Source organism: Lygodium microphyllum, chromosome 3 (genome assembly GCF_053477565.2).
Source record: "Lygodium microphyllum isolate KBCC chromosome 3, Lygodium_microphyllum_v1.1.10, whole genome shotgun sequence".
In the NCBI taxonomy this organism is placed as follows: domain Eukaryota; kingdom Viridiplantae; phylum Streptophyta; class Polypodiopsida; order Schizaeales; family Lygodiaceae; genus Lygodium; species Lygodium microphyllum.
In genome coordinates, this window is record NC_141137.1 from 78,183,980 (window position 1) to 78,204,219 (window position 20,240).

Below are 20,240 nucleotides of genomic sequence, written 5' to 3' on the forward strand. Positions count from 1 at the left end.
AAGGTCCTATTGCAGGAGGGTCTTCAGAAGTGTAGACGGAGGCTTGGCGGTGAGTGGAGGCCGTCCTTAAGATGGATCTTCGCGTCAACTCCGATCACCCCGCCCAGATCACCTTTCCTACGCAACTTGATTCGTGTGTGGCAAGGCCTCCGCAAGGCACTAATCCAGAGCCCCCCAAGTTGCTAGGAGGAGATAGATCGTCAGCCCGTCATTTGGAACCCCCAAGTCAAAGATCCGGAAGGAGCACAGCTTGGCGAGTGCCCCCTTATCCAGTGGGCAGACTGGGAGGCCAACCCGGCTCGTACCATCAGGACATGGCGAGAGGTGTACAGGATGGTAGACGAGGTGTTGCAGCAAGTATCAAGCTATCAGAGAGAAGTAGACCTGAGGAGAAGGAAGATAGACGTAGCAATACATCAAGAGTGGCTTGCTCCCCTAAGACGAGAGTTGATAGAGCCCGGGGAGGTATGGGCTGCTACCAGTAGGCATCCCCCTATAGGTGGCAGGTAGAGTGGGCGGCGCTCCACCTGGGACCTTCTTCACCGTACAGGAGGGAGGGCATTTGGCCCTTGACAGAGGGCAGCAGGATGAGGGGTTAGCTGTCCTCTCATGGAAGAGAATCCGAGTGATTGGCCTTTAGGGGAAGACATGGCAGTTGGACCCTTTTGTCTTCTGACAGGAGCTCAAGAAGTGGCGCCTCTGGATCTGGGAGGGCAGGCTGCTTGATGAGTTGGAGTGGGACCCGAGAGAGTGGCTATGGCCGGCCTCAACAGTCGCCAAGAAGCCACCAAGGTTCCTGGAGTACACTGCCAAGATTGGCAGACACATACTGATACAGGAGGATATGGATTGGGCACCATCATGTAGCAGGCGGGTGGAGCACGCCATCACAGAGCCTTTCCGATGGACCTTCTAGCGCCGCCTATGGGATAGTTGGAGGCTGAGGGGGGTATCATATTTCTTATGGCTGGTGACACATGGAGTCCTGGCGGTGGGAAGTTGGCTTGTCCAAATGCAAAAGGAGGGAGGCTATATGCATTGCACACAGCAACCTCTGAAAACACCAAAGCACTGCCTTTGGTCGTATGAGGCGGCGCAGCTCGTGTGGAGAGGTGCATGCCGCATCCTTCACCGTATAGCACCCAGCCTTGGATGTATCTCATGGGGAGCTTTCTGCATGGGCAGACAGTCAGCCAGGGCCGCCACCTTCTGTATGAGGCCGAGATGCAGGACACGATATTCATCATCAAGGCAGGGTCATGCGCAGTGGTTGGTTTGGAGGCTCTACCCATACGCCAGGTACTGGAGCCCATAGCAGACCGCTCTAAGGTATGGGAGATCATAGGGAGTCTTACTGGATGGCATATCTGAAAGGCACGATGTCAGGAGGCTTTAGGAGGAGAGAGACTTTCAGCACAGGCGACCTTAGCAGAGCTCTGGATCTCCATCATCCACTCCCTCCGCGGCCATTGGGATCAGGTTTAGGGAAAGTCCAAGGCTCGTCAGGAGCTCCGTTGTCATTTCATGCGTACTTGGGGCTGCTAGGACCTATTTTTCATGATGCATGCAGGCAGCCCCAGATGGCGATACACCCCCCCTCCATGGCTTCTTGCCCCCATCCCCCCCAAACCGCCTTTGATAGGCTTGTATACATGATGTATTTGTGACTTTGCATCAGCTCCAGCTAGTCTGTTGAGCATGAGCACTCTATTGTAATCAGTTTTTTTGAGTAATATAATCAGCCACACTTTATTTGCAAAAAAAAAAAGTATTCCATGCCCGGACGAATCACATTGAGATCCAGTATCACTTCATTCGGGAGAAGCTTTTGGATGGGACCATTGATGTGGAGTACTGTAAGATGGAGGATAATCTTACAGATTTGTTCACGAAGGCGCTTCCCCAAGCTCTTCTTCGGAGGCATGCAAGATTCCTCGGTCTTTTGACCTATCCAGGATCTGAGACAGGGTGTTAGAGAGTCATTTCCTGGACAGCAGAGTGCCACATCAGCAGTACCGACAGCACAGAGGAGCCACGCCAGTAGGCAGTACAGTCGGACAGGTGCCACGTCAGCACAGTCGGTCAGGGACAAGAGTAGTCAGACTGTTTTAGGCATCCGACCTGTTTTTTGATCATTTTCGTGGCATTTTTCCACTGCTATTTATAGCAGTTCCAGTCCAGCACTTTGATTATTCTGATCTTGAGATGTGACAGAGACCCCTGCTGTGACTGACAGCACGTGGGCTGACAGAGATCGAGGTCCTCAAGGTGGAGACAAACGCAGATATTTTCTCGACACCTGTGTATATTTCTGCACTCCTATACAGCATACTACACTACAGATTTTCTGTGTTTCACTGTCTCCTCTCTCTCTCTCCTCTTTGTGTTCACTCTCTCTCAGTATTAGACCTACGCTTCCGCATTGCTGCACTCTGACATGATCCTCAATCTCATGGTCTAAAAAAACTAAGGCCCAAAAACATAAATCAAAATAGGGGAGGAGAAAAACCAAGAGAAAGGGTGCTCAATCCATGAGTGCTCCAATGGTCTATCGACCAATAGTCAATGAGCGACCACTCACTAATGAGCTCCCACCTAATAATTCTGATGTAATCACCACTACAAAATCTGATGATAAAGCATCAACTGAACTCCAAACTTCTCAAACCAAGCTTATCACACTCAATGAGAATCCCAAAGTGGAAATACCACATATCAACTTGTCAGTCCAACTAAACCAAAGCCACCAACAGGCCTTAAGCAGTCGTAGCAACGACGATCCATTCTTGAAGTGGCTTCCAACATGGCCATGGACATAGGGGATGACTTAGTAACATATATCCAATGATTGGACTCAACTTTCACGTTATTTGCTAGAAGTTATGAATGTTTGAACCTAGGCCTATTTGACGAGCCCATAGCAAACAAGGTACGTTCCTTGCCGTGTTCTTGGTAAGAATACAAATTCATCTTCACTAAGGTCTCCACTATTGCAGAAGAGATGATTGCCAATGAAATTTCATGAGAACAAGCCTTAAGCCAACAATTAATCACATCCTTCAAGAAAAGCAAAATTCCCATGCCACCACAGAAACTTGTTGAGCTCCAATAATTAGTCGAGCCTAAGTCCAATTTCTTACGCAAGTGGTATACTTTGCGCATTTATGGGTTCAAGAGGGTTATCATATCATGACCAATGTAGAGCAGCGGCGTGCCATCAAGACCTCCGAGTATGACCAAACATATACAATCCCAACTTCATTTAGGATATTAGCTATGACAAGAAATCGTCCATTAGACGACAATATCATACCACATCTATACTTGGATAGAATCCTAACCAAGGAGAAACTCCACATTGCAAGCCAAATCAACTCAGATGACCTCTTGACCGACATATTGACTTACATCACGCAAGTGGGGATTCATCCATATGATATGGACTGTCATGTGACACTAGAGTATAACTCAAAGTTTTATGACTGGCTCTTGAACCACTAAGGTACACATAGAACTGGCTCTTGAACCAATAAGGTGCACCAAAAATGCACTTGAGGCCCTTACACCTTTACTTCCACAATCCTAAAAAAGATTTTCATCATTTCCAAGGGGAAGGGGTTAAAGTGAAAGATGAATGAAAAATCGAAATAGGAGTTGAACTTCAAAGAAAATGATGAATGGTTTCTTCTTCTTTCAGCAAAAATGCTCCATGAAGTTCTTATGTGAAATGTATGGATCAATTAATGGGAAAATTCTCAGTTCGTGAGTTATACATTTCATCGTCTAATAGTGTTTTTTCTAATCACTTTATCTTCCGTGCAAGAAATGTCCTTTAAGGAAAACTAATTATGGGCTGTTGTGCAATGACAGAAACCCAAATGGCAAGGTAGCAGGATAAAACCAATAGGCTCCCATTCTCGGAGGAGAAACATAGAAAATACAGCTTAGCCATGGAGATACGCGCCTTTAACCAATTGAAATACCGCAGCATCCACAGCATGGGGGTGCTAGTGACTTCGAAAGAGACAGTCGAGAGGATAATAGAACAATGCAATCTTGCCAAGTACCTTGAGAAGGTGGGCCAAGACATAGATCACAACAAATGCACCGAGTTCCTAAATAGCTTTGATGCCTAGAGGAACAAGGGCACAATAACAATCAGACATCCAGCCTATCACACACTGTTCGGAGCTGATTTCAGCATATTGACTGCTGTTGCTGTTTTTTACTGCGTTTTTAGTCTTTCTCTCTCCTCACTTGCGTTTTTCTACTGGTTGCAACCTCTTACTACTAGTTGCATCCTCTTCCCACTGGCAGCTCACTTCCAGCCCTTCCACTGCCCTCCCACCCCTTGAGGCAGACATTGCGGTTCGTGCTACACACTGCCCTCACATCCCTTGAGGCGGACATTACGGTTCATGGTTCATGGTGGCTAACCTCTTCCTTCTTCAGCAAGGCACACTGATATCCATGGCTTCTTTACTAACAGATCTAGTCAAAAGACTTAGCTTACCGACTATCCCATTCCTTCAGAGAAGAGTAAACGCCTCATGGCAGAAAGCAAAGCTATGATGGTAGAGATAGGGATGTTGGAGCAACAAAGAGCCTTTTTAAACACATAGCTAAATGTAAGCCAGTCAAGAGAGGAAGAGACAATCGAGGAAGTCAAAAGGAAATTAGAGCTATCAAGGAGAGCACTTAAGCATGGACTCCATGCCAAGGTACCCAAACCTAGCACCAGCTTAGGAGTGAAGGAGCAACAAGCCCATTTGATCACAACTAGATTAACCATGCAAGAACTCAAATTGCTAGGGTTTGGGGAGCCGGAGCAACGGGCACAGCCTCTCCCTTAAGAGCCGACACAGCCAATCCATGAAGAGGGGCCAAACTTTGAGCATAACCACATTGAAGAAAAGTAGCCGCATGAACCAAGCCCCCCTCTACTACAACCACAAGCACAACCAAAAGAGCAAGGGAAGGAAGCCATACCATCCGAAAGAATGGTGGAAATGAGGCACAAACGGTGAGAGCAAGTCGAAGTAGCACGCAGAAAACTCCAAGCCAAGCCGCTACAAGTTCCGCATGTGACCATCTCTCAAGAAGAGGAGTGTGCGAACCTCCGAACTGGGGCCAGGAATTGACAGTATGGGAGTAGTGGAAAAATTACAGCCGCCCCTTTGAATTCGCCTTCGGCTTCCCTCGAACACTAGACAAAGTCTTATCTCCAAGGGTGGTGGAGGATGTGAAAGCTTTCGGTGAGGCTAGGGAAGAGATGGTTAAGAGAGAATGAGACACCCTACGAGGTGGCAACAAGAGTCTACAGATTACTGTGAAGACAAGACAATGAATGTGCCTAGGAAAGTGGAAGGGTATTAGGCGCAACCTAAGTGGCACAGAAATATATGGGACTCTAACTTAGATGCCTCGATGGCTTTCTATAGCACCCTACCATACGAGAGAAATGATCCTACCTACATGCACTACCCACGAAGATTCGGAGTTAATTTCAACTGGGAGATACATGGTAGGTATAACTTCCCTATGATCTCCAATGTGAATGCTGCATCTCTAGAAGAATGCTTAAACTTCACTGAAAGGGGCCTCGGCCCATCAATAGTAAGCTTCCTCAAAGAATTCTCCTCTTGTCTAGGTCTTGCTTTCATTACCACCTGTAATTATCTCCGTCTTTTTCAAATACTACTAAAACAAAAACCTATTGCAGAGGAAGAGTAGTTACCACCCCTCTTATTTGATATTAATGTAGAAATAGATAGTTGTACAATGGCCCGCCTCATGATGAAAGCCACCCTCTTGCCAGCATTTTGTATGAGCCTATTAGAAGATATGAGTGACGGTTCATCGGGTGCAATCACCCATTTTTGTTATCTACGCCTCTCAATGTAAAAGTCAACTTGAAGGGCTACATGCAAAGCAAAGTCTTCCTAAGAAAATCCCTTAAGTCTCTCCACATTTTGATCCTTGCCCATAAACAGAATACCACATAATGTGCTCCTATATATATATATATATATAGAGAGAGAGAGAGAGAGGAGAAAGGAGTGAAAAAGAAAAGGAAACAAAAATGAAATCCATCCATTTGTACCCTATGAGCGTCACAATCATTATACCCAGAAACCATCTTAGCCCTCCCCCACTTCACAACTTAGGGCACATCAAGGGTAGGACATTTTTACAGACCTATCTCCCTAAGTCACTCACAACACCTTCCTTTACACAAAATGGGTCCTCAAGTGTGGAACAACATCTTAGGCTTACCTATGGTTAAACCCATCTCCCAGTTCCACCATCACTTGCCTAGTGCACTACCCCATGTAGTGCACTTGCATGGTGCACTACATGGTAAGGTAGACATACACCCCTAGAAAGTGCACTCATGGCAGCAATGCAGCAAACCAACAACTACGGAGGCCTTCTTCAATCACCCATCTATCTTTGATATCAGTAACCTTTAAAACCTACTTCATAGAGTGTCTCTAACATGATCTACCTCTCCAAAGGCCCCAAGAACCATTCCACACTAACCCTCAACATTTTCAACCCATACCATCAAGTGCCATGGGACTGGCACTTAGCTTAGAAGGGGGGTAATGTTAACCCTTGGAAGACCAAAACGGAAAAAATCCGGAAAATCAAAAGTGGAAGACATTTCTAAGGCAAGAGGAAGATAGAGGACAAGGGTGCACTCAAGAAAACCTGAAGACAACAAGCGCAGGAAAAAAATTCTAAATGTAAGAGGAAGCCCATAAGAAAAAGTACACCATAATATTTTAGCAAAAACAGCGTCAGGAGCATTGTAATTCATCTTGTAAAAGAGCACCGGGCTCTCTCCCTTGCAAGTTGTAAAGAATGAAAGGCATGGGCTAAGGCCATGCTAATAGGAAGGAGGAGGAAAAAGAGTGGAGGAATGGACAAAGGCCAAACCAAAAAGGGGGATGGCTACATAAGGAGAAGATAGGGCATGTATAAAAGTCAAAAAGTGAATGGAGAAGCTTATTCTTAGTGTGTGGCCAAACTTGCTCTCTTCTTGCTTCTTGCTCTTGCTTCCTTCTTGTATACGAGAGAGGGAGAGAGGGAGTGTGAAAGAGAAAGAGTATGTGTGTGTAAGAGAGAGTGAGGGACCTTGGAAAAGCTCTTCTTCTTCTCTCTTCATCTTCTTCTTTTCTCATTTCTCGTGCGCATGCCTATGGAGGTCGAAGCTTGGAGCTTGGAGATGCAGCTTGCTTGAGAGCACATATTGGATTGTGGAGCTACCAACGAATTTGGGGGAGAAGGCATCTCAATCGGATTCAAAGGTTAGCTTGCTACATTTGTGTGTGGAAGAGTGTGCACGGCTATGTTAGAGGTACCCATAGTTCTTGGCTTGAAACCCTTGAAACAATAAGTAGTTCGTGGGTTTTGGCGGTGTGCTTGCGAGAGCGGTGCCATTTTGAGGTCAAACGAAAGGTAAGTGGGCGGCACACAAGACCAAGCAGGTGGCAAACAAGACCAGGCGAGCGACGTTCAAGGTGACACGCGGTGCAGGAGGCAGCATTGGGAATTGATGCCAAGGGTGGTCGCATGGCAAAAGTGTTGCAATTGCTGGCGGCATGGTGCAGAAAGTGGAGCAGACGCAGGCAAACTAGTAGTACCTACTGGTGGTGATTCTGGTGCAAGTCGTTGGACTGACTGGCAGACCGCTCAAGTGCAAGCGACTGGAGCAGCATCCCTACACAAGGAGCTGGTGCTACGAGCTGGCGTGGGGCTCAATGCTGAGGAGCTATGAAGTTGAGGACAACTGAGAGGTAGCGACTCAGCTAGCAGAGCCACAAGCTGAGTTAAGCAGAGGGCTGCTCTAATACGAAATGTGAGAGGTGAGAGAATGCACAAAGATCGAAGGTCAAGCTCAACTAAGAGTACAGTTGGCAGTAAAGAGAGCGTGTTAGAGTAATAGCACAATGCAATAATCTGAAGAGTGTAAGATGCAAGTACAAGGTACAACCCTTAAACTTAGGACTGCTAGACTGTGTTCACACCCGAAAGGTGTAAAATACGATAAGTGCCCAAATTGTGTAACACAGATATATAAAATAAAAGAGAATAAATCTGGGGAAAAAAAAATCTCTCGTAAGAAGAGTTAAAAGTGCCTCAGTATCCTACCAAGGATCACCAATACTCCTCTATGAGCATAGATGTGAGTCAAACCCAACAGTCTATCTGCCATATAAACAATGATTGAATAGATCAAAACATGAGTAGTTAAGATATGGTAAGTATTGTAAACGAGTAAGAACTTTCATTCCTTTAAGGGACATATGCCCAAGATGGCAATACCAAAGAGATACATGTGAAAGATTGGTCACAGCCAAAACACGATTAATAAATCCAAATACAAGCAAAGGATATAGGCTGGCAACCTTGGCACCTCTAGTAAAAATGAGGTTGCCACATAACACAATATTAGTGAGTTTGGGAATCTCCCAATTCCCAATTTTTTAATACTAAAAAAATGGCATCCGGATAACATGCCCATAAGTTTCTCAAAACCATATGATGTGACCTATCATTGGAAAGCACTTGAAAAATGGAATCTATTGAGCTATAGAGTGCTCGATTTGGAGTTATAGTGCTCAAGTTATGATAAATCTAAAGATTTGACCATGTTGTTGAGAATCTGCCAATCACACTCTATGTATGCCCCTTTGTATGGAACAGCTAGGCTAGGAAGATGCAGTCCATTCTAAGAAGAGAGACAAAATCCCATATGCACAGTGGATGTTAAGTGCTACCAAAGAACTCTATATAATGATGTACTTGAACTATCACTTTCATATGATGATAATGCAATAGTACTTGTCTCTTTCTATCAAGTGTCTGTGTCATTGTCAATACTACACAAGAATGTCTTTATGAGTCCAAGTCTCAATCTTGGAACCTGATTCACTTGTGTAATAATAGTTGTCTTCTTTGTCAATGTCATCATGAGTTCTCTCTTCATCTTCGATCCTCCATAGCTTCCGCAGTTTGCCATGCTCTAGCTCCCCCATCGTTAACATGGTATCAGAGCCCAGATGGGCATGGCACTGCTCCTCCAGCTCCAGTTCACTCTCATCTAGCTCAGTTAGAGCTCAGTCCAGCTCAGGCTAAGTCTAGGACCTCATCTCCTACTCTTTCTTCTCACTGCCCTGCTTGGCAGCCATAGCTACACAGCACATACCCTGCTTTGAGCACTCATATCTCCTCATAGAGACCATATCTCTTCACGATTCCTTCTGGGGGAATCTTTCCCAACACAAGGTCCTCCTCCCTGGCACCTCACACCTAAGCATTGCACACCCTGGAGCTCAGCATTGTCAATCTTCTCAACTTCTGCTTTGGGTGTCCTCCATAGCCAACAGGACCCAGCTCACTTGGAGCGTCTTGATCTCCTCATCCAGACAGAGATAGCCAACGTTTTCTTCTAGGGCTTTCTTCCCTTGCTCAGGGCGCATCACTGCATCATGATACAGATCAACATTACATGCTCCCTGCCCTGGCATTGCCTGTTTCCTTGCTCACTATTCAGAACTGCGCACTTATTGGTCGTACGCTTTGTGTGATCAGCACCGGCCGCGAACAGTCCTGCGACCATAGGGCTTTTGAAGAGCCATATCTAAACCTTCTTCCACTCAGAGGGATCGTCAAATGCTTGCTTCTGCGCGCTGCTACGTTGAAAAAACCAGTCAGGTTCAGAACCCTACTGTGGAAGCCATAGCTTTTCTACTTCAAGCTTTCATTTCACTTGAATTTCTCACTTCTCTGGAGTCAGCAAAACCCTTGCCACTTTGATCTGATCAACTTTCCCATTAAATCATCAAGGGAGGGAGATTTGTGCTTGGAAGATTTGAAAGAGTTGAAGAAATCAAGCAGCTCAAGCAACAACCACATCAAGCTCCTCTTCCAACTCATCCTTCTCACTCTTCTCACTCAGCTGAAGGTTTTGCTACTCTGATCTGCTCCAAAACTCAATCTTCAGCAAGAAATCAAAACATCAAAATCAACAAGAAGAAGGATCAAGAAGATCCCTAGCATCAACATTAGGCTCATCAAGAACAGTATCTATTGATACTTATCAAGTGTTATTTGACACTATTCTTCTTGTATCCTTTGATACACTGAAGTACAACACTCTTACTGATTTATCTTAGATTTGAAGCTGATTCTTGGTCATATCAATGACAATCAAGAAGATTTCTATGTGGATACACTTCATGAAGAGTAACATGACTTGTGTTGCTTATTTACATGACATAGAAGATGTTCTTACTCTACCTGCAGAAGGAAATGGAGCTGCCTACACCAAAGAGAAATCAATGAATCCATTTGAAGATTCTGAGGACATGTCTACCACTTTGCTTGAGGGGGACAACTGGAAGAGCAAACTCAAAAATGCTACAAGCAAAGTCAATAAAGGAGTAGACCAAGAAGATCATGAAGAAGAGAAGAAAGACAAGAAGATTTTTCATGCTGACAAAGAAATAGTAGATGCTGAAAAAGACCACAAGGGCCTATCAGTCCTTGTCTCTCATTTTCTGTTTTAAAAGCATTGTACTTGCCTTAATGTTCCTTTCATAAGCTTGTAAAAACTCCTCATGTAGCCTTGTACTACAGCCTCTATACACTTTGTGAGGCCCTTGTTACAGCCTCTGGATGTCCACCATGTTTATGGTACCCACACTTAGCCTTTTCTGCGACAGCCTCTGATGTTTTTGCCATGTTTGTGGTATGCCCACACTTTGTAGGTGTTGCTCTCACTAAAGCCTTTATACACTTTGTACTTTCAGGTCGTGATTGAGGAGGGGTGTTGACAATCTGCCAATCACACCCTATGTATGCCCCTTTGTATGGAACAGCTAGGCTAGGAAGATGCAGTCCATTCTAAGAAGAGAGACAAAATCCCATATGCACAGTGGATGTTAAGTGCTACCAAAGAACTCTATATAATGATGTACTTGAACTATCACTTTCATATGATGATAATGCAATAGTACTTGTCTCTTTCTATCAAGTCTCTATGTCATTGTCAGTACTACACAAGAATGTCTTTATGAGTCTAAGTCTCAATCTTGCAACCTAATTCACTTGTGTAATAACAGTTGTCTTCTTTGTCAATGTCATCATGAGTTCTGTCTTCATCTTTCATCCTCCATAGCTTCCGCAGTTTGCCATGCTCTAGATCCCGCATCGTTAACACATGTGTCCCAAACTTATGGGAAATTTCCATATTCCCCAATATGGTGTTACATATAATTTTCCATGCAGAATCACCAAAACCTACATGATACCTATCATCATTGAATTGTCCAACTGAGAAAAGGCTTTTGGCAAAAGCTAGAACATGACATACATCGTACAACACAAATGGAGCATCAATATCAAAGTGCAGTCTCACATCACCTATGCCAACAATCACATACATAATCGTTGCCTAGTCTAACGGAACCTGTAACAATGAGATAGGTATAGAACCAATGACAATGCAAGGTAACATGGAAGAAAACCCTCAAATCAAGAAGCCAACATTGAGAGTAAGAGAACTAAACATCAGTCAACTCAGTAGTATCAAGTGAAGAAGCAGTAAGTATGCAATCATCTGAACTATATTCCAAGGCATCTATCTCCTCAATCTTAGGAGTAGACTTAACAATGCTGCAATCATTAGAAAATTTGGCATTATCCTGCACTTTGCCTTTGCCTTTTTCACACTTACCATTGCATATTTTATGGCACTCTAGCCTTACATGACACTACTATCTGCAATAATGACAAGTGAGACTTAGACTTGCCCCTATTGGGTTGTGAGTGTCTACCATGGTTATTGTTCCCTTTACCATTATATTTGCCTCTAACTATAAGTGCATGAAAGCCTTTTCTGAGTATCAATATATCATCCAGGCATAACAAACTTATCCCATAAGCATCAATAGAGCATTAAACCAATCAAGTACTTGCTGTCGAGACAATATACAACAAGTCTGTCCTCAATAGTATAGTGAACAACAGGTCTATCCTAAACACAATGGATAGCAGGTCTATCCTCAACACAGCGAATAGTAGGTCTATCCACAACATACTGAACAACAGGTCTGTTCTGCACAAAGTGAACAGCATGCCTGTCCTGCATAGAGTAAATAACAAGTCCGAATAATATGTATGTCTTGCACAGAGTGAACAACAAGTCTGTCCTAAGGAGAGTGCATAGTAGGAGCTGGAAGAGATGAAAAATGTCTGGAACAGGGGCAGCAAATCAAGTGCAGACCACGCTGAAGGCTGCTGTTGTCTGCTACAATGGCTGAGCTCAATGACCACTTGGCACGGCTTAAAAAGTCCATAGAAAAAAGGCCCAAATCAATCCTGGAAAGGGTGAGATTGATCGAAGAAGCAATGGGACTGATGCATACATGATACCTCAATGTAACTACCATAAAAGCTGTGAATGAAGCTCTCTTCCCGGGCTAAAGTAAATGTCGCTGAAGCTCTTCAAATGCCCGCTATGATACTAGTTGAAAGATGGAGCCACTATGAGAGCAGAAGCAGAAGCAAGAGGATGCGAGAGCTATGGAGATTCGAGCAAGAGAGAGATCAAGGCCATATATGGGAATCCAATAGTCACAACATTTGACTTGCCTTCCCTTATTCTATTGTCATAGAAAGAATAAAGAATAAAGTGGTAGTGATAGGCAGCCGCCACCTGTAGTGTGCCAGTAGTAAGTACAAGTAAATGTAGGTAGCTTGGCACAAGTGGCCTTTAAACCCCAACATCAAGGGTCTAGTATAGGCTCTAGACCAATGACTAGGTTCCAAAGACCCTGAGATTCAAGTGCTTGTTGAATAAAGTTAGACTAAGTGGTGAAATTCAACCCCCTAAAATGAGTCTTATCCATGAAAGCATTCTTGGTCGTAGCAAATATCTATCTTGTTGAATAAAGTTAGACCAAATGGTGAAATTCAACCTGTCAAAACGAGTCTTATCTGTGAAGGCACTCTTAGCCATAGCAAATAACCTAGCAACCTATCTTGCAAATGGATGGAGATATTGAGCTTATTAGATAGAGGAGGCATCTACAAAGATTACAAAGGGATCTAGGGGAGTGGGTGTGCAAGGATCCATTTCTTGATAGGCCATGTGATGTAGCCTTCTTTGGCTACACTATTACGCTCAGGATGAGGATTCAGATGAGCAGGATTAAGGCACACCTGGCAACCACCTCCCATTGGTGCAAACAAGGCATATCACATTTTTGGAGGAGACTAGATGAGAGCTTTAGGCCTAGGAAGATCTCTCTTTCTATGGATAGTAGCTCACAAGAGGTTGGTAGTTAGCACTTAGCTTGGATATGGTAGGGACCCAATTGCATGTGTGAGATGTGGTGAGCCAAAGGAGATGTAAAGACTCTACTAATGGGACTGCCCTAGAGATCAAGAGGTGTGGAGGACAGCCCTCAAAATGATATTCCATTGCATAGCAACGACCATAGTCCTCACCTAAGAGTAGCTCGAGTCACAAATAAAGGCCCAACATGTGGCTATGAGGATGTTCGGGGGAACCTTTCTTTCCTCACCATTGGACAGCATCTTAGCAAAGATCCCCACACCATATTACTTGCAAGCACAACGGACTTAGGGACACTATCATAGATGGGAGCTGATTGCTAGAATTATAGCATGGTATATCTAAACAATGAGGGCCAGCTATGCTATAGACCTTCAAGTATCCACAACAAAGACTCTCTTGAGGATTTGGATAGAGATTTTCCATAATCTTTATAGAAGATGGGAGAGGATACATGGCCGCTCTGAGAGGACAAGGAAGAGGAGAGAGACCTTCCTGTGGACCTAGGACTTGGGCACTTTGTTCCATATGGCCTCTCAAATGGTCTGGCACTATAGCCCACTAGATTGGTTGCCCACACAATCATTATATTTGTGATGTAGTTGGGCACTCTTTATAATAAAGAATTCCTTGTATTTCATATTTTTACCTCAAAGGGACTTCTCTGGGTGCTATTAGTATAGAAATTAATTTTCTCAAAAAAAAAAGTGCCATTCTGACAAGCATACATCCTATCCACCCAAGTATCTAAATGGTGGTTTAGAATGGTATGTATAACCTGTCTCAAAAGGATGAAGCTAGGACCACATATCCTGCTTGAGCAAGGAAACCAGCAATGCATCCCAAAGCTAGCACTGTAGACCATCCATCACCAGCTGTTGGCCAAGCTAGGTGCTCACAAATATTAAAGTTGTCCACTAGGATTGTGGCTACAATGATATGTGAAACTTGTCTCAGAAGGATGAAGCTAGGACCACATCCTGCTTTGAAAGAGGAAGCTGCCAGTGCATCCCAGGCCTAGCACTTTAGATCATCCATCACCGCAAAGTTTCCTGAGGTAGGTACTCACAAATAAAGTCACCCATTGTAAATACCAGATGAGCTATTTGAGAGACACTGCAAGTCTTCCCATGGTTGACAATGATCCCAGGCTGCATTTGGTATGTACACTCCTACACACCATAATCTACGCCACAAGAAATCTATCCCTGACATCCTGCCAAACCAATTATGGCTGCTAGTAATACAGCAACTAGCATCGTCAGGGTTGCCAATAAGCTAACAATTATGTTTTATGCACGTCTTTCCTCACTTATAAAAGAGCCACTATGCTTCAAATATAATATATACAGTCGCAAGCTTGCTTTGTGAAGAGCTTCAACCTTGACAATGGCACTGATCACATTTGTTTACCTCTGTCATTGATCGTGGTGTACTTGCTGGGTCAAGAGGCAGTATGTTAGACACAGCATAATTCTCCTGTTTAACAGCCAGCTCTTCTCCTGATTCCGTGATCTGTTAAAGATTAATATTTATAATCTATGATATGATTGCTTGTGACACTGTATTATAAGCTTAACAGGATGATACACAGACAGCAGTCTTTCAAGTTACCTCAGGGCCCAGAGTATAGCATTCCATCCGAGTAAATGCAGCTGTAACTTGGTACAGGAGCAATGCAGTTTGAAATGCACTGCCTGACTGAAACCTGCACAACCATACCTGATTGAACTTTCTAATCCTTGGAAAGTTGAAACATGTGAACAAAATCATAAATCATCACTTGTAAGCATGAAAGGAAAACCTACAAATCTCCATACAATTAAAACTAGTTAGTCAAGAGGTGTAAGCAAGCTTTTTCAAGCAAAGAATTTCACTTTCATTCGTAGCAAACGTACAGAATCCCATCAGGCGTATGACCTTGGCTTTCACTCTTAATGCATTTGATACAGGTAAAGCAAGAAATCAAGTTTACCAATCAATGGTAACACTGGGCTTGGCCCTAACATATTGACTGTAATAGTTCTGATAATAATTTATAAGTTCCATTCTGTCATTCTCGCTGATCCGTAGCGTGGCAGTTATTGCATCATCCTGACCGAACAGTTGATAGAGAAAGCAACAATTAAGGATGTGTGCACAAATTTTAAATGATTACACTTATTTTAACAGTCACAATAGCATTGTCTTTTATCAATGTTTCATGACTCAAGAATTTATCAGACACTTGTGATGACATTGTAAGATCAGGCACACCTGTTCTAACTTGCAATTTAAAGCTGTCTTATATTTCATGACCCCTCTTCCCCTCGATAACGGATCCAATATTTTTGCGTTGTTTAGAGCATGCTTCCGGCCTGCTAGACGGCCTTCAAATCAGTTCAAAGTAACCTGCATCTACATGCACGAGAGCAAAGTGTAATACCGAATACAACTCACAAAGGAATGCAACACGTGGAGCGATGCCATCAAGTTGTTGAGCAAGATGTATGTAAGGAGCAATTTCAGCCAGAGATGATGGCACCAATTCAAGGGTATCTAAAATGTCTTCAAGTCTGAAACTCCTTGACAAACGCCTCGATGAACCGCTCTCCAAGCCTCTAGAGAGCCGCATACTGCAAACGAACTGCTACCATAATACGATTCAATCTACAATATTACTTCTATTAACAACAGGATACATAGAGGCTGAAGAAGACGGCCCTTTGTTTGAATGCAAAGAGAATACCAGAGGTTCAGAGGAACACAACGTGATGTGTATAAGTCTAAAGCAAATACGCGCACAGAAAGACAAGCTTGTTATATTTGTGCTCTGGTCAGTTGCACGCATTTTTTAGTGTTCGGGTTTCCAACACAAGCGAGAAACCATGAAATCCAAGCATCTTCTCGTTTAGAACTGCTAAGAAATTATGATTGGAAGTGCAAAAGCTCAGTTGCTGTTTTCAAGAACAGCCAAGAGACATTTGAGGTGGAGCGATAACAATTCGAGCTGATCATTTGAGGCTTTCCAACGATATATCTATTAGTAGCCAGCCTCTCTGTTACTTAAGACAGGCAAAATGAACCAGGATCATTGTTTGATCATATCCGGACCTCAGAGATTGAGCCTACTGTATTTTCATGAGAGGTAAAAAGCATCTACACAGAACATTGCTTGCAATCGATCACCTGTCTTTTGGATGCCGAACTGTGCTCTCTCTCTCTCTCTCTCTCTCTCTCTCTCTCTCTCTCTCTCTCTCGTTGCTGTTGCCAGGAGATAATGCGCGCAGTGTGAGCTTTCAAAGAGCTCCAGGAAGAGAAATGAGAGGACAAACAGAAATAAGACGAGAATACGGTTCGCGGTTTGCATGCGAAATGGTGTTGTTTGTGCTTTTCTTGTTACATCCTTCCTTATCCCATGATTATGACACTGCTGCATGCTGAAGATGGTCGCCAAGGAAAGAGAAAAGGCATATTTCCTTAAAGGAGCCATGGAAAGACATGTCTTTCTGCTCTGAATTACGCCAGCAGCCACTGCTCCACAAAATGAGCATGAAGCAGGTGCTGCACAACATGAGCATGAAGCAGGTGACGGGTCTCGCTTTTTTTTTCTTTTCTTTTCTATTTTTTTTGTGCGTTTTCTAGCAAAAGGAGCATAGGCATGCAAATAAAGCAGAACTTGTAAACCATCAAGGAAAGAACTACTGAAGCCCAGATACGAGAGTGCACGAAACGCATAAACAAAGCAGAGGTGACGTGGATAGCAATATTACATAAAATAGAGATTGACATGTGGATAGCAACATTGGATTCGACAGTTAGGCAGGCAGTACAAGGAGTCTAAAAAATAGAGATGATTCCTATAGCATCTCTCATGGGAAGGCAGGCAGTACAACGAGCCTTTCATAGGTTCACTAAATGTAGATAAGCATGTGGCAGTGCCTGTCCATCCCTAGATGCCTTCTTTTTACTCAATAAATAAACTGCGCATTATTAAAAAGGGGGTTGATTCAGAGGCTGATGTCAAACAAGCAAATATTTTGAGGTTAGTGATGTGTTTTTTTTTTAAAGAAGGAATATGTTGAGAATCTTACTTTGGTGTCACTCGTTAATTTGTCAAAAACTATAATATTATTGGCTCTCATGTGTATCTTTACTTCCAAAATTATTTTTTTAATTGTATCAAATATTTTTTAAATAAAAAATTCAACTTTAAGGTCCTTCAATTCCTCTTCATATCCCTTTAAACATGCTCATATATTCAATTCTCAAAAAATTCAACTTTGAACTCTTCAATTCCTCTTGATATCCCCTACATGCTCATATATTCAAATCTCCCCAATACATCTTTTTCCTTAGGTGTGCATTAGGGTGCACGCATAACTACTTAACAAACTAGGATAGGGCAAGGAATGCAAAGCAAACTAGGATGTGAAACAAAAGTAGGGCTAGGAATGCATATCGGAAATGAATTGCAAGGCTTGTCATTGTTTGGGTATTCAAGCTTTGAGTGAATTGTCATTTATGTTTAATGTGCTTTATTTAATGACACCTATCACTAAGAAATATTGAATTTAAATACAATTATATACATAAGGGCTAAATTTAATAGCTATCTTGCTTGTTTTCAACTATTTTGCCTATCAAAATAAGTAAAAGAAATTTGTAGTTGTCCAACAACATGCCTTGTTAGATACGTTTGTGTGTCATTTTGTATTGACATTATGGATAACATACCTAGATTTATCCAATAAAATCAAGGATATTGCAAAAAAAAAAGGGAATTATCACATGAGATATTGGTCACGCCTTCATATTACGCTTGCTTACATAGAATATAAATCATCCTATTAAATAAGTGTATTTCAAAGAAAACTTAATTATCACATGGGGTGTCGGTCACTTGTTAAATTCAAGCCTTGCTTATATAGAAAATAGATATAGAGAAATGGTGTGGATAGCAGAATTGGATAGGAGAATCCAACAAAGATTGTTACTTTGGCTTTTGCAACTTTTTGGCTTGCTTTTCCAATGTTCAATTTGGGATTTTTGTTTACTTTTTGATCATGAAAGTTTTGCATTTGGGATCTTGGCTTTGTTTTTTCCCTAGTACAAAAAATTAGAAGGGCAGTCTATGTCTTGTTATTCTTTTTTGAAGGGCAAAAATAGTTTATCCATCCCATTTAACAAAATAGGAATAAAATGTGGACCATTATATGTTTATCTTGAAAAGTAAAGTTATATATTATATAGATCTTATGATATGAATATTCTTAGAGACAACTTGTCATTTTGGAAGGATTTGCACAAAATACAAAACCATTCCTTAAAGCAACTGCAAAGTCTCTATTAATATTGGAGGATAATACTATAGATTGTATTTGCCTTCAATCTACTAATAGTATAACAAGCACATAGATTGTCTTTCCACAATTTCTTTAGTGTTGAGTGTTTAATAAAACACTAGGCATTTTGCACTTAGATTCTCTCAATGCTTTGTGTTGATGTTCTCCTTGTGTTTCGTATTGAGGTTTGAAAGCATGTTTCATATGGCAAGAGGATTCTAGGAGGATGATGTATGAAATAGAATCTAAACTTTGAAAGCTTAGCAACTTAGACTAATACAATGTTGAATGCACAAAAATACAATATACGGGGATGTGGCACTCATTAATGTATATGGAGTGAAAGATTAACATTAATGCTATCAAGCCTAAAATATATCTCCAAAAAAACATTATGACCATTTCTCAAAGTTTCTCAAAAACAAAAGCATTTAGTGGTGATTCCTATCCACATTGAGCCTATCATTGCATGCATACTTCCCTCACACATTGAGCCAATAATATCACATAAATTTGACAACCCATAAATTATATTGAGAATTTCTTCTTCCTCCTCTCTCTCTCTCACACACACACACTCTCTCTCTCTCTCTCTCTCTCTCTCTCTCTCTCTCTCTCTCAATAAGATGCATACATACATACATACATATAGAAATACAATTATATCTATATTAGTTGTAATTAGTTGATGTATTAATAATTATGATTAATATCCAATCAATTGCATGAGATTATTAATAATTATAGTATGTAGTTTACAATGATCATTACTACAAATAATACATGGAAGAGTGCTAGAGAGTGGTGCGGCAATGGCATCCTGCACACTACAAATGCTCAATTCATTGCCTTCATTGTCTTCTTTCTCAAAGTATACATAATGATTATTAGTTAAAATAATAATATATTAATTTTTGTTATAGATTATAGTTATGCATTAATGTATATACATAACATATATACACATTAATCTATTTATTATTGATTATATACATATACGTTATAGATTTTTAAATACTTAACTAGTATATTAATAATTATTAATTAGTATATTAATAAGTATAATATATATAATTTATTATTATATATATTAAATAAAATTATCATTATAACTATAATTATATATTATGTATTTAAACATAAAATTATATGTATAGATTAATCATTATAATTCATTTAAATAATAAATTAATAATAGCTATATGTAATAATAAAGTATCAATATATAATATAAATATCAACTATACATACATGTATTGATTATAGGTTAAATATAATTTACATAATAACAGTTAATAATTAATGATTAATACATAATCAATGTGTGTGGGTGTGGGTATGTGTATGCACACACACACATTTTTTTCTTTTTGCCTATTCGTGTTTTAACTATGCTTTATATATGTGTGCACGTACATATGTGTGTGTGTGTGTGTGTAATAAGTGCATGTCTATTTGTGTGGTCTTGTAAATTTGTGTCCTCTTTGTCCTCTCATAATTTTTATTTTCTCTCCTTTCTTTTTCTTTCTATTGTATCTCATTTTACT

At 41.5% G+C, this 20,240-nt stretch overlaps 1 protein-coding gene across 2 annotated transcripts in view; it reads right to left on the reverse strand.

Moving 5' to 3' along the window:
• Positions 1-16,877, reverse strand: part of LOC148038534 (callose synthase 3-like) — a 169,105-nt gene extending 152,228 nt beyond the window's left edge. The window contains exons 1-6 of one of the 2 annotated variants that reach the window (XM_087673168.1): positions 16,098-16,877; positions 15,809-15,995; positions 15,626-15,726; positions 15,345-15,463; positions 14,984-15,077; positions 14,783-14,884 (exon numbers count right to left, since the gene is read on the reverse strand). In XM_087673168.1, the coding sequence (XP_087529294.1) occupies positions 14,783-14,884; positions 14,984-15,077; positions 15,345-15,463; positions 15,626-15,726; positions 15,809-15,995; positions 16,098-16,199 (705 nt within the window). In that variant the 5' untranslated portion in view covers positions 16,200-16,877. Of the gene's footprint in view, positions 1-14,782; positions 14,885-14,983; positions 15,078-15,344; positions 15,464-15,625; positions 15,727-15,808; positions 15,996-16,097 lie in introns of those variants that run through there. The other variant, XM_087673176.1, reaches the window with a different exon arrangement.
• Between the last annotated feature and the right edge of the window lie 3,363 nt (positions 16,878-20,240).